Source organism: Diabrotica virgifera, chromosome 7 (assembly GCF_917563875.1).
Source record: "Diabrotica virgifera virgifera chromosome 7, PGI_DIABVI_V3a".
NCBI lineage: Eukaryota > Metazoa > Arthropoda > Insecta > Coleoptera > Chrysomelidae > Diabrotica > Diabrotica virgifera.
The window spans coordinates 101,310,740-101,338,737 of record NC_065449.1 but is presented as its reverse complement, the minus strand read 5'-3'; the positions used below and the strand labels follow the sequence as shown (position 1 = coordinate 101,338,737).

Sequence of the window (27,998 nt, the reverse complement as noted above, 5' to 3'; positions counted from 1 at the left end):
GCTTTAGAATAAGTGTATTGGCACCTATTAAACAGCTTTTAGAGCTGGGAAAGCCTTTTGGAAGCCTTCCGGAAACTTTCCCAGCTGTAACCGCTGTTTAATAGCTGCCGATACACTTAGGCCGTCCGCACATTTAGCGACGCTCGAAGTAATCGACTCGATCCCAATCGCGTAGATCTCTCCCCGTCACTTAAGTTCCTTCGTTGTGGCATTGAGTTCCGTACACGGAGCGTTTAGGATTGCAAATCTCCTCGTCTTGTAGGACTCTCGTTCCGTGCGATCTGAAGAGAACGAGAAAGTTCGAGTGAGACGCAAGTTTACAGTCATTATTTTATTTGTTTGCTTCACTTTTGCTGATTTGTGCCCTAAATTAAATTTTAGTCTTTTTAAAGATCGGTGAATGTTATGTTCGTTGATTGTAGTACTATTAGCCTTGTGGAAATATATTCCCAGATAGCATGTAAATTTGTGGCAAGTTTGATTCTTCTTTGATTTTTCATTGTTGCGTCAAATATGACGAGGCAAGTTTGTGACAAGTTTTCTGCAATATTGTTATGACAAAGATGATTATTCAAGTTTGTAGCAACTTTGCTTCATGCTTAGCTTTGCACAGCCCGCTTCGATTCGTTTTTCGTTCGGCGCCCCGACTGATGTCCCGCCCACGACAACGAAAGTGTTGCCACCCGGAGGGAAATTTCTGTGTTTGCGAGAATTTTCAACATACAATTGAAAAAGTTATCTCAAAAGGGAATTTTTGCTCCAGTCCAAATTGCACAATATTTAAAAAAATCAAAATATTTGAAAATAATTCAACATATTTTCGCAGATTTTGTAAATAGGAGCGAATTTTTTCATAAAAGTGAGAATTTTTAAGGTAAGTTGAGGGAAAATTTACTTGATGGCTGGCAACAGGGGAAAAATAATCTGCTAGCGTACGCGGCTACGCGGTGATAGAACGTGATAGTTTGTTGTTGTGGTTATGTTGATTGATATTTTTCTTCAAGTTTTTTACAACTTAAATTTTCCGTACAATTCTCCGAGACTATTACCTTAATTATTATTACTAAGCTGAAGCCTATTTTCTTCATTGTTAATAGACAAAACTGCATGCTTACTGCATTACAGATTAGTACCTACTCATTTTGCTCTGGTCAACTCTGGTGGCATTGAGGTAGAGGTAAGTCTTTTATGTTTTTTTGTAGCTACTCACATACTATTTAAAATAAATTATATATTATAAAATAGATATAATAAATAAATTTTAGGTTTTATTGTAAAATTGTTACTTCTCTTCTTTTTACTACTTCTGTTCTTTTTACCTCTTTTAATAACATAGATTAATTCTGTTCACACAGCAAGAGTTTTTAACAATTTCTATTTGTTTCAGAGCTGATAGACAAAACCAAGCACCGGAATCTGAAGCTAGGGTGTTTAATGTAAGTTCCAGTGAATAATTTTATATAATAGATTGTATTTTAGTCGAGTGATTAATAAATAGTTATATAAAATGGTATTGTATTTTTTATTCACATTGTTTTATTCAAATTGTGGCTAGTATCTCAAAACAAACCTTAAGCAAGTTTGTATCAAGTTTGAAAAAACAAACTTCATGCAACAAAACAGAAACAAACCTTCAGAAAGTTTGTTATATCAAGTTTGTATCAAGTTTGAAAAAACAAACTTCATGCAAGTTTGTCACACACCAACTAGCAAGTTTGATTTAACCTTGCTGCAAGTTTGCAAAGTTGACATGGCAAACCTGCAGCAAGCTTTCATGTTTGATGTATCAAACTTGTTGCAAGTTTGAAACAAGTTTATGTTGTTATCTGGGTTGTTTGTAATGTGAAATTCTGAAAACATTGAACTTCTGTTTCTAGGTGTTTATTATAAAATTCGTTGAGGAACTGGAAAAATACCCTCAACTGTATAATGCAACTGTATAAAAATGTAATAATACCGTACTCTTCACAGATCGAAATAGTCGTTTTGGTTACTGTATAAAAAATGCGTTAATTTATAAAAACAGAATCGACTAGTGTGCGGAGGGCAATCGCTTGTGACGCAGGGTTCATACAAGACGAGCAAGACGCGCGAAATTCGAGACGTGTCTTCGATCGACCCATGTGCGGACGGTCTTAGACCGTCCGCACATGAGGCGACGCTCGAATTACTCGACTCGATTCCAGTCACGTAGGTCTCTCCCCGCCAGTAAAGTTCCTTCGTTGTGCCATTGAGCTCCGTACACGGAGTGTTTAGAATTGCAAATCTCCTCGTCTTGTACGGCTCTCGTCGCTTGCGATCCGTAGTGCACGAGAAAGTTCGAGTGAGACGCACGGTTTTAGTCATAATAGGTAGTTTATTTTATTTGTTTCCTTCGTTTCTGTTGTTTTTTGGGCTGAATGAAATTTTACATTTATTTAAAGATCGGTGCATGTTATGTTCGTTGATTGTAATACTATTTTAACTATTTATAATGGGAAATAAGCCACAATATTATTAAAAAATGATTTTTATTAACGTTTCGACGCCCAAATCGGGTGCCGTTGTCAAAATACAAAATACTACTAATGGAAACAAAAATGTTGTTGCTTAGTAAAAAAATTCTTCTAATAATTTATTTAATTTGACTCATTTATATCGGCAATTCAGATACATATGATATATTTTAAAGTAGAAGACTTTAAAATGATATTGCCAATATTTATGAGTTGCGTTCCTGGGACGACTTTACTGAAAGATAGTTCATTCGATTACATGAAATCAACCCCAACTCAAGAATATCCGTCACAAAAAAATCATAGCATGTAATCTGTCTTTAAAAAGACAACCACATGCAACGGTGACATTAAAATTCTCGTGTTAGAGATCTCATAGTAAATCACGAGGGAAAACCAGGAAAAACCTCGTGATACTATCCCGACATCGTAAGTATTTGGTCTTACATTTAAATTACTCTCAAAATTAATACCAAATGCTGACTTTACTATAATTTTGTTTAAATTATAAATAATATCAATAATACATAGATATATAAGTAATACTAAAATATAAAATATGTACTAACTCGACTATTGACTTACTAATTGTGGTATTTTCTTTCTATTGACTTCCTCTTTCAGTATGGGTATTTTGTGTATCCACATCCTACTGCATTCCACCGAGGAATTTGCGACACAATTGGTTTCGTTTAGCATAATTAGAGCCGTTTCTTTGATTTTTCTCTTTTTACTATCTGTTTCTTTCAGGACTATACTTGAATCTCTCCACTGAACTCTATGTTCATTATCCCATGCGTGTTGACATATTTGAGATCTATCAAACTCTCTATTTTTAATATAAGATTGATGTTCACTTATTCTAACGTTTAATGGTCTTGATGTTTCACCTATATAAAACTGTTCGCATTCACAAGGTATTTTATAAATACAATTCTTTGTCCTTTCTTGTTCATTGTTAGGTTTAGTCTTAGATAGAATAGATCTCAATGTGTTGTTTGTTTTGAATGTTGTTGAAATGTTGAATTTATTTCCTATTGTTTTAAGTTTCTCGGATAGTCCTTTTATGTATGGTATTGATATTTTCCTCGTATTATTTCTTGTGAATGTTGTAGGATTCCGTTCTATGTTGTTCTGTTCCATTCGATCCAATCTTGACAATTCCTTATTTATAAACGATAAAGGATAATCATTTTTTAATAAAACAGATGTTAAGAATTGTTTTTCTTCTAAAAATGAATTTTCGTTAGAACAAGTAATTTTGGCTCTATCATATAAGGATTTTATGATTCCCTTTTTAACGTTGATGTTGTGATTTGATTTGTAATTGAGATATCTGTTGGTATGTGTTGGTTTTCTATACACTTGAGTCTCATATCCAGTATCCTTCTTTGAGACTAAAACATCGAGGAAAGGCAGGGTGTTATTATATTCCTTTTCCATTGTAAATTTTATTGTCTCTTCTTGATCGTTTATAATATTCAGGAATGTATCCAACAATTCTGATCTATGAGGCCATATTGAAAACACATCATCTACATATCTCCACCATACAGTGGGTTTTAAATTTTGTTTAGAAATGATATTAGTTTCGAAATCCTCCATAAATATATTAGCCAATAATGGAGATAAAGAGGAGCCCATTGCTAGACCAAAATTTTGTTTATAAAATTCATTATTTAGTTGAAAATAGGTATTATTAGTACATAATGTCAATAACTCCATTATAGCTGATACATTTAGTTTTGTCGTATTTGTCAATGTATCATCATTCTCTAATTTCGTTTTGATTATGTTTAAAGTCTTATCTAATGGCACATTTGTAAATAAACTGTTTATGTCAAAACTTACTAAAATATTATTTGGATTAAACTCAATAGTTGATAATTTGTTTAAAAAATGTTTTGTATTTTTTATAAATGTGTCATCATTATTAGCAAATGGTTTTATAATGTTTAATAAAAATTTTGATAGTTCACTACAAGGAGAACTGATGGTACTACAAATGGGTCTAAGTGGTATGTTCGCTTTATGAATTTTCGGCACTCCATAAAAATGTAGTGACTTACTGTAATGAGGTGTCATTAATTTTCTTTGATAGTATGTTAGATCATTTTTAAATTTGAATAAAGTTCTATAGATTTTGTTTTCCAGTGTTTTCGTTGGATCCTTCGTTAATTTGGTATAAGGTTCATTTGTAATTAGATCTGTAATTTTGTCCTCATATTGTATTTTATCCATTATTACAATTGCATTTCCTTTATCCGCTGGTAGAATCGTTATGGAGTCATCATTTTTTAAAGTTTTTAAAGCTTTCATTTCCTCTTTACTGATGTTCTGTTCAATTTGATTTATCTTTTCCAATTCAAGTTTACATAGTAGGGTAAGGTGGGGTAATGGCGTACACTTAAAGATAATTAGAATTTATTTTATTATTAGACGACATTAAAATTTTAAACCTAAGCAAAAATGAAGAACACATGTTAGTCTACAAATTTTGATTAAAAAAACTTTTTAAAATTACAATACAAAATTAAAAATATACATATAAAAAAAGTCGTCACTGTCCGGTATTACCCTCTATGTTGGGGTAATGACGGACACCTTTTACAAACAAAAGTCGCAAATAAATTTTTTGTCTTTTGGAGAGTTAGAACATGCCTTGTGTGCCCAATGACCACAATACACACATCTTAGCCAAAGTTCACTGTTCTTGCCAAATTCTCCACACAAAATGCAAATGTCTTCGGTAATGTTCTTGTCCCTAACATCGTCATCATCCTCTATCTCACTTTCTCCTTCTTCACATATTTTATAGTTTAAGGCAATTTTTGTTCGCTTTGATTTTTGTCTTAATGTAGACCCCTCCTGTGTCACAAATACATTTCTTTTAGCCTTATCTGATTTGATTGTTGTCTTTTTATTTTTCTTCTCTTCTTTTTTTTCTAGCTCTTCTTTTAGCGGTGTTGACGTAAATACAATAGAGTGTTGCTTGTTTGCCTTATTTTGTCTCTTTACAACATTTTCGTGAGAACAAGATGGTAGAGGAATTATTTCGGCAAAGGAAACATTTTTTAATTCTGTCTCATTCACACTACTATTTTTTTCAGGGGTAGTCTCATTTGTTTTGAGTACTTTTTCTGCTTGGGTAGGTTCTTGAAGTGCATCAGAAACAGTGGATTGAAGGGTTTCTGCAGGAGCAAAATCTTCATCTGTGAATACGTCAGGGTTGTAGGGGAAAATACCTGTCTCTTTAAATCCCTTGATAGCCTTTTCCGGGGTTGCCACTCTACTAAATGCTAAATTAAATAATTCAGCAATCTCACTAGGCGTGATTTTCTCCCCTGGATGGCTGGTCAAATATTTGGAACATTCAGAGTTGAATGCGGTCTTTAGAGGAAAGTAAAAGCTCACATCGAGTGGCTGAAGGCGATGTGATGAATGTGGAGGGATTGTCAGAACAGCAATACCGTTATCTCTACAAAAATTATATGCTTGTAACGTGCAGTGAGTGCTATGATTGTCCATGATTAAAAGAACTGGATCTTCTTTGGATGCTTTTACAAATGCTTGAAAATGTTGTAACCAAGTAAGAAATATGTCCTCTGTAATCCACCCATTTTTTGAGCATGTGTAAAGGGCACCAGGGGGACCGTTTCGTTGAAGATGGGACGCCATTCTTTGGCGTGCAAATATAAACATGGGAGGTATATAGCTTCCTGTAGCGTTGACGGCACACATCGCTGTGGTTGTTTTCCCCCTTTCCCAGCTTGTAACAAATCCAACACGCTTCTGACCTTTTTCTGCATATATTTTTGGTGGGCGTTGTACAGTAGTGACCCCAGTTTCATCGCAATTATAAATTTTATTGGGTGAAAATGCATATTTTTCCATAAGTCTGGATAAATTGTTAAAAAAAATGGTAACTTCATTGCGACTAAAAGCTGTAATTCTGTTAATGCTGGTTGCTTCTGGTTTCCTTAACGTAATATTGTGACGAGATATGAAGCCCCTTTCCCAGTCTTTACCAGCCATTTTTCTTTCTTGATTAAAGGGGACTCGGATGTTGTTTGATTGTGCAAATCCAAAAGCACATCTTCGTACTTCCTGGGGAGTTATTCCATAAAAAACTTTTGCCAGCTTCTTAATTTGAACAGCAAGTGCATTTTCGGCTTCAACTGAAAAAACTGGCTTTCGGCCCAAGGAAGGTCCAGAAGGGGCAGTGCCATTTTTAAGTCGTTCGTGTAACGTAGATTTTGGAATTGAAAATTTTATTGCAGCTTTTCTTAACGACATACCATTCTGTATAGCACGGAGTGCTCCTTGCAACTCCTCCTCTCTCCACGAAGCTTTTTCGGTGACTCTTTTATAATTCCGCGGCATCTGTAAATTAAAATAACAGTGTTTACTGTTTTGTATCCAATAATAAATATTATGATGGAATCGCAGAAACTGGATATAAATACTGTAGGTATGTTTGTTGAGTTATTTTTATTGCCAATGTTTTAATCACGAATGGGATCTTCTTCAGGTCTACAAAGAATTAATATGTAAATGTCACATACATGTCATAAACTATATTAGATTTTGTTTTAATTGTAATGGGAAACAAAAACTACAAAAATTTATAAAAAATGTTGAAAAAATAATTATAAATGTAGGTAATTATGAATTATTACCTATTAACTATATTTATATCCACTTTCCAATATTCCATCATAATAAAACAACAGCAGGTATTTGCATGTACCTATCTCCCAATACAATAAATAGTTCAAACCGGAGCTGGGGTAATGCCGGACACAGTGTCCGGCATTACCCCTAAACGACATATTTATGCATATGTTCGGTAGTAATTATTAGAGGAAGTAATGAATAAAACTACTTAAAGATACGTAAAATACACTGCGTAAGCTATGACTTTGCACGTAATCTCATCAATTTCTTATAATAGAAATGGTCAATACTCACCTTTAAAATCAGTTAATTCATATAATCACACACTAAATTTTGTAATTTTTGTGACAACTCTCTTTGCAAGCACGTGGCAGCGACTAAACTGAGAACTGAGATTCAGATGTCTAACGGTCAGCCTGTGATGAGCGCGAAATTCAATAATATGCCGATACGTGCACAAACAACGCAGTCCGGTATTACCCCGCTGTCCGGTCCCAAGTAGCAATTTGTCGACGCGACAACGTTGTCTACCGCGTGGCAACGTTTTGTTACAACGTTGTTATTGCCTAGAAGACGACCCAATTCTGCACTAATTTGGTGGACGATTTTTGAGTTGTCTTGACGTTGCCTAGGCAACCTTAAGCGTTGCATAAGACAACTGAAGCGACTATAAAAAGTGCCTGCGTGCAATGGTTGCTCAAAGAGTCGGACTGGTTATGTTTTTTTACCTATATAAAAAGTAAACTATTTTGAATCATATATAATTATATAATTTAAATTTATATAATTACATAGATAAGGACTTAAACAAAATTACCTGATGTGAAATTTATAAACGCATCTCAGATTACCGTCAAATATGGATATTCCACCTTTAAAAAACACACGCGCTCATTTTTTATCACCTTTTTAACAAAAAATATGTAAATTTAAAAAATCTAATTTTAATATAAAAGCCAGAATTTATGTTAAAGATGTTTTGTATAAATTTAATGTATTGATGGTGCTTTTAAAGGTATTAGAAAATGCCTGCATTTTTTATATTTTGTGTTTTTATTTTCTTTACATCCCAAAAAAACCAAAATGGTGCATTAAACAACATTACCAATATTACTTAAAATATACCTTATTACGAACCATAGACGGATGAGACAACCGAGAAGTCCAATCGCCGACCAAACACGGCCTGGACCGACTATCCCAACCACTTTAGAACGCACTCTCTTATTGGGTGACAGAGGTCATGTGATCAGTGCAATGAAGTGCATCATTCTCGTTAACAGCGTTGCCACATTTAGTAGATATCTACTGTTTTGGTATATTTTTGATATTATTTAAAAAATTCTAGTAGGCAATGATTTTTATTAGATGTTTGGTATATTTCAATATTTGTTATCACTAAAATAAAATTTTCTTTTTAATAGTATTCACCCCATTTCTAAATTAATTTTTAGACATTTTGTTACAATTTCCCAATGTCATTACCGAAAATAAGATTCAGGACGTAGATGATGATAATAGATGGACAGAGAATAGACAAGGCGGAAACGGCGGGTTCGTTGGGAAAATATTCCCATGAGATATTTTTGCAGAATCACATTCGTGAGACATCCCAGAATAAGGTTCAAGAAGTCGCCCACGAGAAAAGTGGGCCAATTTTTTTTAACAATTTTTTTTTAATCAAATTGCAAAAATAAATATTTTGGACCATTCTGGACAAAAAAGGTCTCTTATAATTTTTCTCTAAAGTTGATCTTTTTCGAGTTAGAAGCAAGTTAAAATTTGAAAAACGCGAAAATGGCCATTTTTAAGGCTTAATAAGTCGGTCAAAAATTATTATTTTGAAAGTCAGAAAGTGACTAAATCAAAGTTTAAAGTCGCCGTTACATGATCCCGAAGAAATCTGTTTCATTAATTTACTACTAAGCTGTTATTTTTAATTAATAACAATGAGTGGTTGTATCGTATTGACGCTGCTGTAAATGTGAGTGCGGGGACTGCTGAAATAGCTTCTCTCTCGCACTCAGCATTTACAGCCCCGCACACGTGAATGGCGCTTATTATTATTACATAAAAATAACAGCTTAGTAATAAAATAATGACAAAAATTTCTTCAGGATCTTGTAGGGGCGGCTTCAAACTTTGATTTAGTCATATATTGACTTTCATAATAATAACTTTTAACCGAGTTATTAAGCCTTGAAAATCGCCATTTTTCGTTTTTTTCAATTTTAAATTGCTTATAAGTCGAAAACGATCAACTTTAGAGAAAAATTATTAGAGACCTTTTTTGTCCAGAATGGTCCAAAAGATTAAAGAAAAAATTGCTCGGACCAAAAATATTGATTCTTGCAATTTGATTAAAAAAAAATTGTTAAAAAAAATTGGCCCACTTTTCACTTGGTCGACTTCTTGAACCTTATTCTGGGATGTCTCATGAATGTGATTATGCAAAAAAATTTCATGGGAATATTTTTCCCTTCGAGCCCGCCGTTTTCGCCTTGTCTAGAAATGAAACTGGTAAATACCAGATCTAAATAAGGAAATCTTCATATAATTGGTTTGGAGAATTTTCAAAATGATTGTAACGCTCGGTTTCATAATCAGTTTTTTAAATTTTAAGTAAGTTGGTACCTCTACCTTTATCACAATTCATATATGGGTAAATGTCAACTTTAAAGTGAACTTTACTTTAAGTTGATTATGAAATCGGGCGATTTTGACAAGTAACCGTTAACACAGATTTTACTGTATTTACAGGGCCTAAAAAGAATCTACTGATTTCTATTGATTTTTTGAAAGCAAAACTACTATCCGCTGCAAGATAATTCGGATGGAATTCAGACAAAATATGTACAAAAAGTACATATTTTGTCGGAGTTTCAGCCAAATTATCTTGCAACGGATATAGTACTGAAAGAGTAAGAACTGGCCTGGCAACCATGTCTAGCAAAGCTGATACAAAGATTAGAGCTTATCAAATCTACTGATAAAACAATGGACAATGGAGAAACCAGCTAATAAAAAACAAATAAACAGGTTGTTAAATAAATCGAAAATTTCCAGCAAAATAAAATATAAAATAATAAGAAAAAAGTAAGGTTATAAAGTAAATTCTTTTTTTGCTCCTGAAGTTGCCGTAAACGTGTCACATATCTATAGAACTATACGTAAAGGCCCTGTGGTCGTGAGAGACAACTACCTAGTCGGCCAGAAAACCCATGGGCGTAAATTAGTTTAGCATTATAACGTTTTTAAGTAGTTGCGATTGTTGAAAAAACTTGACTGTGATATGTAGTTATCACAATAGTAATAACTTAGTTGCCCATATAACTAAAGATATTACTTAATGTTGTAACATCGTAATGTCAGTCGGGTTAGGGGTCGTTGGCCGAAACAACTGAAAATGCTCTCGGGCAACGTTATATACAGTGCATTTGTTTGTACTGACAACCAATGCGTCGAAAAATTGCTACTTGGGGTATTACCCCACCTTACCCTACCCTATACTGTTCTTTTTCATGAGTTTGTAAACACTGGGATATTTTTTCCACTGAACTAATTATGTCTAATTTTGGAATAGATGGATAAGTAACAGCATAGTTTAAACCCTTTGACAATACCAAATTCTCCGTTGCATTTAACTGTCTATTTGATAGATTGACAACTGTCGCTAATATGTCATTATTTCTATTTAGGTTATCAAAAGTATGTATACTATTTTGTTCTAAAAGAATGTTAAATTTATTTAAATGTATATTTCTTTGTTTCTGATATGAATTTTGATAAATTATGTGTAAACTAAAAATAATTCGATCAAAATCAGAATTTGATATCATTCCGAAAAGCAAATCTTTAATACTATTTTATTGTAATACTATTATTAGCTTTGTGGAAATATATATATTGTTTGTAATCTAAAATTCTAAAAACATTGAACTTCTGTTTCTAGGTGTTTAATATAAAACTCGTTGGGGAAGTAGAAAAATACCCTCAATTGTATAATGCTTATTGTATACAAATTATACTAAAAATGTAACAATACCGTACTTTTTACAGATCGAAATAGTCGTTCTGGTTAATAATATAAAAAATGCGTTCTTCCTAGTTGGAAGATGTGAGCAAACTGAATCGACAAGTGTGCGGAGAGCAATCGCTTGTGCCGCAGGGTTCGTACAAGACGAGCAAGACGCGCGAACTTAGAGACGTGTCTTCGATCGACCCATGTGCGGACGGCCATTCTAAAGCGAAAATCGAAGTAAATAACTCATGTTATAAAAATTTTTCAGTTATGAAGTCCTGCCTTTCCGCCGTCGATATGCAAATATTTTACTTACCTACATTTTTGAAAAAATCTCAAAATAAACTTTGAAGAGATATTTATCTGATTTTGGTATTTATGTAAGTGCTCTATTTCATCCTCATGCCCGTAATGTGTTTTAAATTTTAAAATATGTTACTGCACAACAATCAGTTTCAATAATTTTAGATACTATTATTCGACTAGTACACCAAATAAACATTTTGCAGGATCCTTGGGATTTTCAAGCTCTTTCTCTATCTTGTTTTGTAAAATCATTTTTTGAGGATCACATACATATACATTCATAATAAGATGTTTCATGTTCTTGTAATCTTGTTCTCTTCCTGTGCCATCCATACAGTGCAAAGCTAAAAAAAACAACATAACATAACAGGTAATACATGGGCAGTTATACTACTTACAGCTTACTTTGTATCTACTCTATTAGTATCTACCTACATAAAACTATCTTTGAAATCTAAATTTTGATATCAACATCAACCTTAATACTTAAAAAATAAATAATAATGTGGAAGTTACACCTACCTACCTCAAAGTTTTTGAATTGCAATTTTATCAACTGGAAAAGACTGCAACATAATGAGTTTTAAATTATGACACAGTACAATTTTATTGTTTCAATTTATATGTAAATAAAAATAAATAATAATAATAATCCTAACTTACAGCCACTTTACACCATGCAAGTAATTGCGAAATTAATTGCACAAGTTCTTGCAGCAAGAACTTCTGCAATAAGTTGCAACTAGCTTTCTGCAATAAAGTGATTACACAGTGCAAGTAATTGCATAAACTGACATGAAATGGACAGAAACTTTGACATACCATAAATTTTAGGTTATGTTGTTTTTATAAATTAAAAATGTAATTTTTTGAGTAGAGTTATCAGATAGATTAAAAATGTTAGATTATAATTTGAGAAAATTATAATATGTATTATGTATAACAAAATCAATTAATACCTAATGCAAGTATACCTATAATACCACATTATTCATTTACAAAAGGAAAAAAGTTGTTAAATACAAAAGAAATAGAAAATAGCTTCTTTAATCCCTATGTTGCATAATTAAAGTTATCCACCAGAATGTTACTGTGAAGCGTGAAATTGGTAAAAAGTTCCTCTAGTTTTGTTAAAAATTGTTTAGTTTGAAATTTAGGATGACAGAATGTCAAAACAAACACTGTAGCCTTAAAAGTTACTAAAAATATAACCAAATTGCAGAAAAAATTGCATGAAAAATAGGACATGTTCTATTTAGCTGCAACTTCTTGCAGCAAGAAATTGCTGCAAGAAGTTGCAGCTTTTCTGTGCAATTCGCATATGACACGATGCAATTTCTATTGCTGCAAGAAATTGTGCAATTAATTGCGCAATTAGTTGCATCGTGTAAAGTGGCTATTAAACAAGGAAAGAGACTCCCTTTCCTTGTCTAAGAACCCTAATCACTTGTAAAAGTAAGGTTAAGATTTTTGACTTGAGAAAACAGAACTGTCAAATTAAAAACCAAACTGGTATTAGACTATAAAATTTTAAAATTCCCGCTAAAAGGAATCTGGCAACATTGCCGTCGTTTGCTGGATATTTAAATCTCTCCCAGTGATCTCCGGATTACCTGGTGCCCAGAGTACCTACTTATCTCGTCTTCTGGAGTTTTCGGTAAATTCATAAAAAATTAGTCAAAAATAATTACTCGGGGATTTTTGGGGTCGCTGACGACGAATATGACATTGGAGGTGAACTTCGGAGTACCTGGTGCCTAGGGTACCTACTGTTTACCTCGCCTTCTGAACTTCTGGAGTTTTCGGCAAAGTCATTAAAAAATTAGTCAAAAATCATTACTCGCGGGTTTTTGGGGTGCTGACGACGAATATGACATCGGAAGTGATTCTCGGAGTACCTGGTGCCCAGGGTACCTACTGTTTACCTCGCCTTCTGGAGTTTGTGGCAATTTCATTAAACAATTAAGTAAAGGGGCAACAAGAGTTCTGGCCATTTCTCCATGTAAAATCCCATAAGAAATCGCTAAGGTTCATTCTGCTCGTTTTTGTCTCGTTTTGTGGTGGAGGCGCGATGGCTCGTCAGATCGTGACGTGTGAGGCGTCGTTGTAAAGGGGAGGGGGTAATGAATATGTTAACACAAAAAACAATCGCAAAGATATTACCAAAACGGCATTACAGCATATCTCCGTTGTTAGTGGTCCGAGTACTACGTGTAAGACATTAAACAGCACCTATCTGTCATCGTAAAAGAGTCTTCAGCATATCGCTTCTTCTCTCTCTCTCTCTCTCTCCCTCTCTCTCTCTCTATCTGTCGAAGCAATTTATGAAAGATACTGGCGAGGTGTCGCTGAAAACGATATACGGTACAGCAGTGTATTACTAGAAATAGAATATGATTAATCGAAGAGGGTATCCCATTCTTACAGTATGACCAAACCTAAAAACATCCATTAAAATATTAAAAGTCTAATATACAATATTCTTTTTTGTGATTTAGTTAACGAGCACAGTCTCACAGTATGGCCAAACCATTTCGCGCTTAATGAAAGTTATTGTTTTTAAAATACTGGATGGTGTAATTTACAATGACAATACATAAAGAGAAACTTCTGTTATATTTCATTAGTCAATCATAATGTGTCTTGACGATTGTACTCCTGAGATGAGCAATTTTTATGTAAGATTATCAACTTTTGGTAGCTGGAAGGGAAATAAACCTGCAATAGAATTATCTGCGTGTGGATTTTACTATCTACAAACAGAAGATATTGTTAGGTGCTTCAACTGTGGTGTAGAAATTTACAAGTGGAAACCAGATGACAATATTCTTGAAGATCATAGAAAGTTTAGTCCTAGTTGCAAATTTATAGACAAAATACAACATATTTTCTTTCAAAACAATAGCAGGGCAGTGATTAAGAAGAATCAAAATATTCAGCTACATGATAGCAATATTAAATTTCTATTCCTGAATATATTAATTATTTTAGTTCACATCATTATCTTTTTTATACTTGAATCTTCACGTTTTTAACATTGGTTCATACACATACGTTATATACTTAATTAATTTTATCCAAATGGACGGAATCAAGCTCGATCCCCAACAAAGATGAAGAAGACAGCAAAGAAGGTTACGTTTAACGAAGATTGAAATAAAATATATGTTATCTATAAACCGTAAAGTGACTACAATTTTGAATTTCTGAACCGAATGCGATTCCAAGATCGTATACATGTAACCGCCATAGTTATTAATCCTGTATTAGATGTCGCCCATAGAAATATTGTATATAATAAAATGAATGTAGAAATAAAGAAATTTTTAAAAATAAACTTGTTTCATTGATCCACCCACTTATGCATTAATAAAAACCTAAATTAGGATAACATAAATTTATTAATATTTCATGTATATGTAAGCAATTTATTAGTTTTAAACAGTCATCACAACGTAATTGATCATTCAAAAACCTTTAATTTGATGGTCCATACATCGATTTTCGCTTATCCGTACAAAAGATGCATCTTACAGTGCCATAACAACTATTGCGTGACGATGGCTCGACATAATGAAGAAGAATAGACAAATCCAAAAGAAGAGGAAGAAAAAGAATTGACAGCAACATGACAAACGAAGAGACGAAGAAGAATTGACAAACGAAAAGAAGAAAAAGTGACAAATCGAAAAGAGGAAGAAGAAGAATTGATAGAAACATGACACACGAAAAGAAGAATTAACAAACGAAAAGAAGAAGAAGTGACAATGGCTCAACACAATGAAGAAGAATTGACAAATCGAAAAGAAGAAGAATTGACGGCAACATGACAAACGTAAAGAAGAATTGACAAACGAAAAGAAGAAGAAAAAGTAACATTAGCTCAACACAATGAAGAAAACTTGATAAATTGAAAAGAAGAAGAGGAATTGACAACATAACAAACGAAAAGAAGAAGAATTGACATCAGCATGACAAACGAAAAGAATAAGACGTGACAATAGCTCAACACAATGAAGAATAATTGACAAATCGAAAAGAAGAAGAAGAGGACGTAACAAACGAAAAGAAGAAGAACAATTTACAGCAGCATGACAAACGAAAAGAAAAAGAAGAATTGACAACATGACAAACGAAAAGAGGAAGAAGAATTGATAAATCGAAAAGAAGAAGTTGACGTGACAAACGAAAAGAAGAAGAAGAATTGACATCAACATGACAAACGAAAAGAGGAAGAAGAATTGATAAATTGAAAAGAAGAAGAACAATTAACAACAACATGACAAACGTAAAAAAGAAGAAGAATTGACACACCGAAAAGAAGAAGAATTGACAGATGGCTTGACACAAAGAAGAAGAAGAAATTAAATACGATTTCATTATTCTAGCTACATTCCACATCTAATACTAGTATTAAATAGAATTTCATTAGTCACACAAAACAAATGTGTCAGCGGAAGCAATATCATATTACACCTGTAACATAATAATGCAGAATTAGTAAGAATGTAGGGCAATGACCGCAAAAAAGCAACGATTATATTTTTGCAACATCGCCAGAAACACCTTGCAAATTTCAATAACGGAAATTAAAACTGCAACTTCTAGAAATAATATTCTCATGTCGTCTAATATTGCATTTTAACCTGACGGTGCAAAATTACTAACAATGTAGGGTAACGACCGCAAAAAAAGCATCGATTTTATTTTTTAGTATACGATTTCATTATTATGACACAGCACATTCCACAATACTTGTTAAAAACGGAAATTAAAACCACAAATTCTAGAAATAATAGCAAATGCCGTTTCAAGGAATCCTGCAAGTACATGTAAATTATAATGCATCATATAGGTAAAAAATGGGGGTTACTATACTTTCGACTACCGTGTTTCAACTACCATTCCAAGGTCACAAGCTAATGCTTAGCGCATGCGTAGCTGTGTGTAGTAGAGCGTAGCAGAGCGCTGCAGCGGTTAGCAGAGGATAGCACGTCGGACGTCAAGTAAATGTATCGTCCTACGTCGAATGTCACATTCGTGCTAGCCTCTGCTAACCGCTGCAGCGCTCTGCTACGCTCTACTACACACAGCTACGCATGCGCTAAGCATTAGCTTGTGACCTTGGAATGGTAGTTGAAACACGGTAGTCGAAAGTATAGTAACCCCCATTTTTTACCTATATGAAGAGATTTTTCTCAAATTCATTTTTCGCTGCCTTCCGAAGATTTGTATTCAGATCAATATACCTCTTTAGCCAAGAAGACTGCTTAAATTTCAGGGCTCGGTGAATCTTTTTGAGCACCAATCCGTGTGCTAGCGCTTGCTTCAAGGCCCTGTAATGAATTACGTATCTTTCTTTATCATGAACGGTAGCCATTAATTTGGTTTGCTCTCGCGGTCGTTTAGGAGGAAGCATAGTTTTAGGGTTTAATGATTGGGGGCAAAACGGAAGATCTTTATGACGATCGTGGATATGTTGGGGGTACTCCAGATCAACCTCGAGAAAATACCCTTCAGAAGCATCGTCTGGAATACTTAGAATATCAATGTTGGCATCGACCCACTCGAACCCTCCATACGGAAGGAATTGAGACATTGCCCAACCATATTGATTATTTACATCGAAATACATCAGATAGGAGTCGGGCTTTGAAGGATCGTAAGATGCCATATACTTGTTGTTGGCGTGAACGCGGCGTTTCGAGCATACTTGACTCAAACCACCGCGAATACCACGCTCCACAAACAAAAACATATCTGGATCTGTTAAGAGCTCCAGTTCCTGTTTTGTATGCTTAAGCATTGAATCCCACGTGAAGCCGGGAAGAGTAAAGTAATGAGCTGGGTCAAGATTATATGTTTTGAGACAACTGGATCGAAATTGCTCAAAGACGTCTGCAAGAAGAAGAATGTCTGTTTTCATGTATAAATCTATATAATCACCGAGAGTGGAACAGGAGAATGACGACCAGACATCTTGAGCTCTACGATAATGCCGACGAGGACATGGGTTATCCTCAAGTTTATTGTAAAAAGACTCGATAGGAGGTAGAGACGTGTCACTAAATTTTGTAAATGAATCAATATAATCATATGGCATGATTCCTTTCTTAGTTAGAAGATAGAAATTCTCCTCAGGAAGCGAAGTATATTGGGAGCGGAGATTAGGATATTTTATCAAATAAGAAGAGAGCTTATCGAGAGAAGAAGCCATGAATCGAAAACTATCGACAAAACGGAATTTAATTCGTGCATCATCAATGTGTTTCGTAAAAGAGATATATTTTTCCTTAGTAATAGGAAGAAGATCTACGGGGCCTTTGATATGTGAAGCAATATCATTAACAATGAAATGGGCGTCATATCCGCTAAGGTTATGAAATATTACTGGGATAGTATGAGCATCTTTGTAATTAATGTTGCACCCTTCATGAGCTGCCCCTCTGTAGTTATTATCTGGAGTGAGGTGGTCGTGGTCCCGAACTTTCTTATCATCGAGGGAGAAGCGCTGCTCGCAGATATGGCAATGAGTGGCTGCCAGAAATTCACTCTCTTGCTGAGATGTCATATTTATATCATATGGGCACATAAAAACTGGAAAAACATTCTCGGCAAGTTGATTAAGTTCATCTGCGAACCATTTCATGCAATCCTTTCCTCGATATGATCTATAAAACGATAGGGTATCATCATATGAACATTTGAAGAAATACCCAACTGCTACAGGAATATGTTCTTGGTGTTTCTTAGGATCTCCTGTACGCTTCAAAGCACTTTCGAGATCTGCATATACGGCGGGGGGCTTTAATCTTATTCCTGAAATTCTTAAATCTTAGCATTTTACGAGTTTCTTTTGGCATTTTGATGGCTGTTTCATTCATTCTATCACAATCGTCGGTATGGGCTTCTAGTTGTGCTGATGATGAAAATGGTTGTAAACACCTATCACATATAAAATCTGATCGCCCTTTACAGCATGTCTTATGAAAATTTAACTTTTCCTGTGATCGAAAGTAATGTAGGCAGGCATCACAGAAATATTTTGTTCCATTTTCATTGCTCAATTGTTTGGAAAGGAGGCGGGATATATTTTTTATCCAAACGTAATGATATCTAATCGGACCTTGCTCATCATATTTATCTTGAACATGAAGAAGATTCACATGTTTATCCTTCTTGTTCTTTGTTAGGAAGGTTGGGAGGATCGTACGGTTCTTCTCCTTTTTCAAAATGTATACGTTGATTGAAATATTATTCTGCTTTTCAAAATTCGGAATCTGTTTGATGGTCATAGGCCACTGAATACCTTTAAGTTTTAATATGCTCGAGTAGTGCGGATAAGATGAGATTAAATCGATATGTTTAGTTGTAGGGTATAATGCTGATATGACAGCCCATGCAAAGCATGCCTCGTCATCGTTCTTAACATTGATACATGCCTTCTTTCGCTTTATGTGAGGGGGAAGTTCAATGTAGGAGGATCCAAGTTGCGGCGTAAATTTGTTAATGTTGACCCCCAAGTTAACAACTGCCTTTAGAGCCCATCCAGAATCGCGTTCTTGGAATTCTTTCAAGTCTCTGGAGATGGGCTCCACTACTCTCTTTTCAAACCACTCATCCAAGTTTGTGTCTTTGTATATGGGAGAGTTTGAAGTAGTGAAATACTTGGTTTCATTTAGGATCATATCTCCGCTGGCTACTTCAAATTCCCCACCAAATGCCATATTCACCTTTACTGCCTCATCAGTCTTAAGAGCGTTCTGAATTCGTCGCTTAAACAAAGCTTTGCAATCTACCAGGAAACTACTCGGGTCCTTGTGTTTAAGGTTTGAGATGACACCAGTCCGAATTCTTGAATTGAATGCAGATATCGAGTCATCCCATTGTACCCTCTTGTACGCAGTCTCCGGTCGAGAGTTAAGTCCCGCGCCCTTCTTCTGTTCGGCTTTTAGTTGGTTTCTTAATGTTTTCACCTGCCGCATCTGGGCTTCGAGGTGCTGCTTTTCACCAATCGTCTTTGCAAACCTCATCCCATTATGTATCGTTTTTATAGCTTTCCTACACTCTACTAGCCCGTTTTTAACATTATCTTCCTGATAATCAGTTTTAATTAAACCTAAGATGGATGAAATTAACTGAATAAGTTTATTCAACATGTTTAAACAAAAAAAGCCAATATTCAAATATATGTTAAGAAAAAAATGTTCAAAAATTATAAATTTTTAAAAATCTGAATCAGAAATACAAAAATTTTCAAAAAAATTAAAAATCTTTGAAAAATTGCAAATATATCACTCACCAGAGCACGTCTAAATGATTTAAAACTCACCAGAGCACACGTCTGAACGCTAGGAATATCTGAAACAGAATGAAGAAAATATCTTAATGCCGAGTATTAAGATATTCTTCTAGTCGGACGGAAAACTGAATGGTATTAGGTTATGCTTAAAAGGCCCCTGAATTGTGTAGATTTGTGCCTGTTGTTCCATAAGAATCAATGTAAAAGTGCTGCATTTAAGACATTTACTAAACTTGGTTACATTTTTCCCTACTCAGGCTACGAGAGATACATGAAGGTATCAGTACTACCAACATAATCCGATATAGCAAACACTATAAACACTGCACAAGTGTATAAGTAGCAAATTTTAGATTTAAACACCTAAAAATCTTGATTATTCCCCACCACTTTCATTACTAACTGCAGTACCTCAGAAGTACAGAGGGGGTACCTCTGACGTACAGACGTCATCAGAGACATGCTAACAGAAGGCATAAACAACCACAGAGGGGTATCGGAGACATACAGACGTCATCACAGACACGCTTACAGAAGGCGCAGACGACCACAGAGGGGTACATACGTCATCAGAGACACGCTAACAGAAGACACAGACGACCACATAGTGGTACAGACGTCATCAGAGACACGCTAACAGAAGACACAAACGACGACAGAGGGGTACAGACGCCATCAGAGACACACTAACAGAAGACACAGAGGGGTACAGACGTCATCAGAGACACGCTAACAGAAGATACAGGCGATAACAGAGGGTTACCTGAGACGTACAGACGTCTACACAGACACGCTAACAGAAGGTCACAGAGGTATAAATACAAGCAGTTACAAGTCGAAAAGTCATTTGTTAACATGTCTTCAAATAGAGCGGTTCAAGTAAACAAACTTGCGGCAATAGTGAGAGAAAAGTACAAAGCTCTTAGAAGAATGCAAGCTGATGTGAAAGAGGTTCTACAGACAATGTTTAAGCCAATAACTTCGCCTCTTAAAGAAATAAGCAATTATGTGAATGAAAATGTTCCTAAACCAGATCTCAACGAAGATGACTCACAAATTAATCAACATCCACAGACCTGTGACGACGAACCTCTACATATGCAAATATCATACAACCCTTATTTAGAAACATATACACAAGATTTAGGGAATACTGACCAGATCTTTGGCCCCAAGTATAACTGGGAGACGGGTGAATGGGAGTTTGGAAATCACACCATTCAGTTCAGTAAAGATAGCATTAAAATGGATTCACACATTTTTAAAGCTACACCCGGCCTGTACGACCTGATTTTCTCGAAGGAACCTACACAATATACTCTAGCCGACCAAAAAATTTACAAAACTCTTCTAGACGAATCCGGAGTGCATAAAGATGACCGTGGACGTCTACGTCACCAATCTCACACAGCAAAATACGAAAAAATTATTAAGCCAATGTATCAAGGAAAAAGAAGAAGAACACAGGCTTTACATGGTACCGCAATAAATGTCGAACCACAAGTAGAAGATATGTCAGACATACAACAACAGTGTAAAAGAAGACATATATCACAGAAGGGTCAAAATACAAAAGACATGCAGATGCAAGGTTCAAAGAAAAACCGTGTTGATGTTCCCACAAGAACTGCTGAAAGAAGGGTTTGTGATATAGCAAAGAAGCAGATACTTGACGAACTGGAAGAGATATGGTGTCTGTATAGCGAACATGGCGACCCGAACATGCTTGTGAAAGGCCTTGAAATTCTTTCAAAAGCCGACGCTTTAACCGGAAAAAAAGCAGCTGAAATTATAGAAGAACTGAGGTACCTAGATATTATTGACTAATAACAGACACATACTTCAAGAAAACAAGAAATTTTAGAACAACCAAGAAAAACTTTAGAATTTAAGTTCATCTTAATAACAGATAACATATCCGACCTTCAAGAATGAATATACTAAAGTTCTGTGTTTTATACGTATTAATTTTTAACAAATAAAATATTATAGAATTTATTTAGCGTACTTTTTATTATATACATATCAGTTTATCGGTTGCACACGTCACTACCTTTAAAAGGAGCTATGACATCACCTATCCAAACTGGCTTTAACAGCCTCAATTATGAAAAATATTAAAAGTCCCAGGTATTCATAGAGATTCTCGAGGATATTTGAGACATCAAGCATTCCAGGATAAATTTAATAAAATTATCAAACCTTTCTTTAAAAATGAACAACCACATCATCGAAGCCGATTTGAAAATGCGCAGAAAAAATGGTAAAAACGTCGTAATAGTAATGAACAATCAACCAACAATTTAAACAGCGCACAGACGTAGAATATAAGGCACTATCGTTTAACCGATATGCCGTTACATCTATGGATGAAAATGTTAAAATAAATCGGCTAGGACGTCTAGTTTTTAATTATTAACTTGTATTAATAGCTTTAATTATTACAATGTACCAGTATGAAAAATAAAAAAAAACGCATAGTGTTTTTATATACTAACCCAATGCAGCACTAAGATTGCCAATTGGTAGAAAACTATTCATACATAAACAGAGAGAAATAGAAAACAGTAATCCACAATTATTAAAGCAGAGCAGACGGGAAATTCTTTGGACGTAATTATTTTAAAACTACATAGATAAAAGAAACACAAGTACATAGAAGGCCTTCACACAAAAATGAGGAGAGAGAAAGAGAAGTCAAAATTATTAAAGCAGAGTAGAAGTGAACTTTTTTTGCACGTAATTATGTTAAAAATACATAAAACAACCACAAGTATATAACACTAACACAAGAACTTATTTAAAAAAATATTTAAAATATGAAACACAAGTACATAATAAATACACATAAAAATGTTTAACGAATGAACGACAAAAATCGCTTACCTTGATTCAATATTTATCACTGCACTGCGAACTTACTAGCGAAAGGTTGAAATGCTAACTATAGCTCCGACACAATTGGTTATACACAATTATTACACTTTATACTTCTCAGAAACTCAATGAACTGACTATCCTCCGATTTCTATTTATACAGTAGGTTATTTTGATGATGCATTATAATTTACATGTACTTGCAGGATTCCTTGAAACGGCATTTGCATATTATTTCTAGAATTTGTGGTTTTAATTTCCGTTTTTAACAAGTATTGTGGAATGTGCTGTGTCATAATAATGAAATCGTATACTAAAAAATAAAATCGATGCTTTTTTTGCGGTCGTTACCCTACATTGTTAGTAATTTTGCACCGTAAGGTTAAAATGCAATATTAGACGACATGAGAATATTATTTCTAGAAGTTGCAGTTTTAATTTCCGTTATTGAAATTTGCAAGGTGTTTCTGGCGATGTTGCAAAAATATAATCGTTGCTTTTTTGCGGTCATTGCCCTACATTCTTACTAATTCTGCATTATTGGGGGCTATGCTGTATCCTTTACGTAAAGTGATTACGTACATGTGTTAAGTTCAGAATTACGTACATCAGATTACAGTCGTCAAAACATAAGTGTATAAAGTGGTATGCTGTATCAAAAAAATTACGTATCATGTTATTTAGGGTTCTGTCATGTCCTGACTGTCATTTCATTCATGTTAACCCAACTTTTTGCTTGTTTTTAAGTTTAATGTTTATATTTTGAAAAGATGAATTTTGTAAATCGGTTATTTATGTACTTAAATGCTGTGGCAGAAAGACATAATTTAAATCTAGAGTGACTTCAGTTACGAGACAACCAGTAATCCGTTTTTATGAGATATTTCAGTGCCAAAAACTATTACTGTGATATAAAATTAAATAAAACATTGTAATTACTACTAGATTAACAATCTTATATTTTTTATGTTTAGTGATAATGTTTAAAATTTAATGGACTAAGCTCATGTTGTAAGTTTTTATGCTTCTTTAATACAATGCTTTTTTGTCTTAATTTCATTGTATTTACTGAGAAAAGAATTATAAATTTATTTTAGACTTGATGAAACAAATAAATTTTGCGAAAGCTTGATATTAATACATTCACTGACACAACTACATATGAAGTCACTCCTTAAGAAGATGTGACTACATGTGAAGTGTGTCCGTTAATGTGTCTACAGAGTTTTTTTTTTATTCTGCCCCTTAACTTAATGACTGCAACCTCAAAATACACAGATAACAGACACTAAGAATTCAGCTTTTTCACCCATTTAGTGAAGATGTTTTGTTTACAAATCAACATTATCAGTTTATCTACATTTCTGTATGCTGTTCTGAAGCTATTTTCTTGTGGCATTTTTACAATTTTAACTATTTAGAATGGGAAATAAGCCACAATATTATTAAAAAATGATTTTTATTAACGTTTCGACGCCCAAATCGGGTGCCGTTGTCAAAATACAAAATACTATTAATATAAACAAAAATGTTGTTGCTTAGTAAAAAAATTCTTCTAATAATTTATTTAATTTGACTCATTTATATCGGCAATTCAGATACATATGATACATTTTAAAGTAGAAGACTTTAAAATGATATTGCCAATATTTATGAGTTGCGTTCCTGGGACGACTTTACTGAAAGATAGTTCATTCGATTACATGAAATCAACCCCAACTCAAGAATATCCATATTAAAATTAGAAAAAAATTAATAAAATTAGAAGAAAAACAATTCTTAACATCTGTTTTATTAAAAAATGATTATCCTTTATCGTTTATAAATAAGGAATTGTCAAGATTGGATCGAATGGAACAGAACAACATAGAACGGGATCCTACAACATTCACAAGAAATAATACGAGGAAAATATCAATACCATACATAAAAGGACTATCCGAGAAACTTAAAACAATAGGAAATAAATTCAACATTTCAACAACATTCAAAACAACCAACACATTGAGATCTATTCTATCTAAAACTAAACCTAACAATGAACAAGAAAGGACAAAGAATTGTATTTATAAAATACCTTGTGAATGCGAACAGTTTTATATAGGTGAAACATCAAGACCATTAAACGTTAGAATAAGTGAACATCAATCTTATATTAAAAATAGAGAATTTGATAGATCTCAAATATGTCAACACGCATGGGATAATGAACATAGAGTTCAGTGGAGAGATTCAAGTATAGTCCTGAAAGAAACAGACAGTAAAAAGAGAAAAATCAAAGAAGCGGCTCTAATTATGCTAAACGAAACCAATTGTGTCGCAAATTCCTCGGTGGAATGCAGTAGGATGTGGATACCCATACTGAAAGAGGAAGTCAATAGAAAGAAAATACCACAATTAGTAAGTCAATAGTCGAGTTAGTACATATTTTATATTTTAGTATTACTTATATACCCATGTATTATTGATATTATTTATAATTTAAACAAAATTATAGTAAAGTCAGAATTTGGTATTAATTTTGAGAGTAAATTAAATGTAAGACCAAATACTTACGATGTCGGGATAGTATCACGAGGTTTTTCCTGGTTTTCCCTCGTGATTTACTATGAGATCTCTAACGCGAGAATTTTAATGTCACCATTGCATGTGGTTGTCTTTTTAAAGACAGATCACATGCTATGATTTTTTGTGACGGATATTCTTGAGTTGGGGTTGATTTCATGTAATCGAATGAACTATCTTTCAGTAAAGTCGTCCCAGGAACGCAACTCATAAATATTGGCAATATCATTTTAAAGTCTTCTACTTTAAAATGTATCATATGTATCTGAATTGCCGATATAAATGAGTCAAATTAAATAAATTATTAGAAGAATTTTTTTACTAAGCAACAACATTTTTGTTTATATTAATAGTATTTTGTATTTTGACAACGGCACCCGATTTGGGCGTCGAAACGTTAATAAAAATCAGTTTTTAATAATATTGTGGCTTATTTCCCATTCTAAATAGTTAAAATTTCTGTATGCTATACCGCTATACCTACTAGAGGTGTATGCTAGCTTGGGAAAAGATCACTACAGGAGCAATGCAACCAATTTGTGACAATAATGTTAGAAGATCCTAACGATTCCAGAGCAACAACTAACACATCCAAGGAGGAAGCTACAGCTACCTGAGGAAAGGAATGCGGAATGTTTCAAACAATCAATGTTTAGAGTTTTTCAAACAAGGAAAGGTTAACGCAGACCTATTCTAATTTGGCTATACTGTACTGATGATAGCTAATGAGTCAGAGACATGTGTCTGTCTTCACATAGTATATCTTAAACATACTGTATTTTTTCCATCCTTGTTGCGAGACGTGCTGATATATACTTCCTACTTGATTTTACTGTCAACTCGCACTGACCATGAGGAAGTGGTTCAAGCACTTCAAAAAATAAAGGAATCGGGATATTCCTGGGGAAATGTGGAAGCCATTAGAAGAGGCAGGAATAAGTTGGCTAATACGTTTATTTAATAGAATTATGGAAGTTGGACAAATGCTAAACGAATGAAGAAGCAGTATATTTGTACCCGTTTATAAAAACAAAAAAAAAATACAATAATGAACAAACTACAGTCATAAAACTACTTAGACACTTCATGAAAATATGGGAGAGGCACAGTAAGTACTCAGTTCTTATTTATACTCATTAGTTTTGGATCAGTAAACAAGGGAACTGCATAGACCTGGATAATGCGTACCAAAAAAAAGTTGATTAATAGCTAGCTGAAAATTATTTGTTAATAGATTAACAGTGTCTAGTCAGACAAACTTTGATGTATGGGAACAGGGGAAGTATTAATTGTGGAATAAGTTAAAAATTTGGAACATCAGACTTTGAAAACGTTTTATGTATTTTGTCGGACAGAACTTCCAATTGATTTGTTTCCATTTCATTACTCTCATGCAAAAATCAGACTGGTGTTTATCACCAACTGGGCATTTTAATGAGTGGAACAAGAAGAACATGTCAAATGACAGGAATCATGGTGGTTAGTAATATCAGTCTGATTTTTGCATGAGAGTTTAATGAAAGGGTAACAAATCAATTGGATGTTCTGTCTGACAAAATACAAGGGAGTTTTAGTAATCTACGTTCCAAATTTTTAAACTGTTCCACAATTAAAACTTCCAGTGTTTGCGTACATCAAAGTTTGTCTGACTAGACACCATTAAGCTATAGGGCTTTTCATTCAGTCATTTGTTTTGAGCTTCTGTCATATGCCGTATAATCCGTGTATAGGGCTTTTCATCGATTGTCATTTGTTTCGAGCTGCTGTCATGTGTCATATTATATTAATATATCTACGTCATATGTCTTTGGTTTGTATCATTGGTATATGCCAATAACGTCTGATGTAGATATATTAATATTATGAGACACAGGACAGAAGCTCGAAACAAATGACTGAATGAAAAGCCCTATATTAATATTATATATAACATATGACAGGAACTCGAAACAAATGACAATTGATGAAAAGCCCTATTAGCAAATTTTCAGCTTGCTGTTAATCAACTTTTTTTGATACGTGGGATCCAGGCCTAGCAGGGTAAGGGTGCACTCACTAAGGAGACCAAAGGATGGTATCCTCGCCTAGAACAGAGTATCCTACTACTCTTCATTTTCGTGAACGATCTCATCGCATTTAACATAATGCATCGGGCGATCCATGATATGGTACGAGGGATACCAGGGAGTGAGGGTTGGCGCTTTGTTGTGAGTACAACTTTACATTCCCTGGTACTTACTGTATCCTGATGATGTAGTGTTAGTAATTAGTAGGAAATAGTGAAAGCTATTTAGAACAAAACCAAAAATTCATTTTATGATATATTATATTGAAGTACTAAACAACTAAAAAATCACTTAAAAATTAAACACTAAACCAATTAAACTAAAAATCAAATACAAGTCTATCACACAAACAACTTGGTTTCACAAATAAAAATAACAATATTTATTAATATAACATAAACATTTTCACATAACCAAACTAAACGGCAAGTAATTTTTGTTTAGAAAAGTTTAAAATTACGTTTACGCGTGCGTTTACCTAAAAGAAATTACATACGAAGGTAGGCAACCCCTTGGATATCATTGATACAGCATACCGATTTTACACACAAGATTACAGCCTGTAATTCGAGTTTACCGTACGTAATCGGTTTACGTAAATGATACAGCATAGCCCCCATTATGTTACAGGTGTAATATGATATTGCTTCCGCTGACACATTTGTTTTGTGTGACTAATGAAATTCTAT

General features: G+C 34.0%; 2 protein-coding genes across 2 annotated transcripts in view; both read right to left on the bottom strand.

Annotated features, from left to right (window-relative positions):
• The window catches only part of LOC114336265 (pickpocket protein 28), a 353,651-nt gene that overhangs the window by 26,820 nt on the left and 298,833 nt on the right, over positions 1-27,998 (bottom strand). The window lies entirely within an intron of this gene.
• Positions 4,903-7,540, bottom strand: LOC126888875 (tigger transposable element-derived protein 4-like). Its single transcript, XM_050657302.1, has 2 exons — positions 7,467-7,540; positions 4,903-6,878 (listed from the first exon to the last, which is right to left on the bottom strand). The coding sequence occupies exon 2, from the start codon at positions 6,876-6,878 to the stop codon at positions 5,103-5,105; it is 1,776 nt and encodes a 591-aa protein (XP_050513259.1). The 5' UTR covers positions 7,467-7,540; the 3' UTR covers positions 4,903-5,102.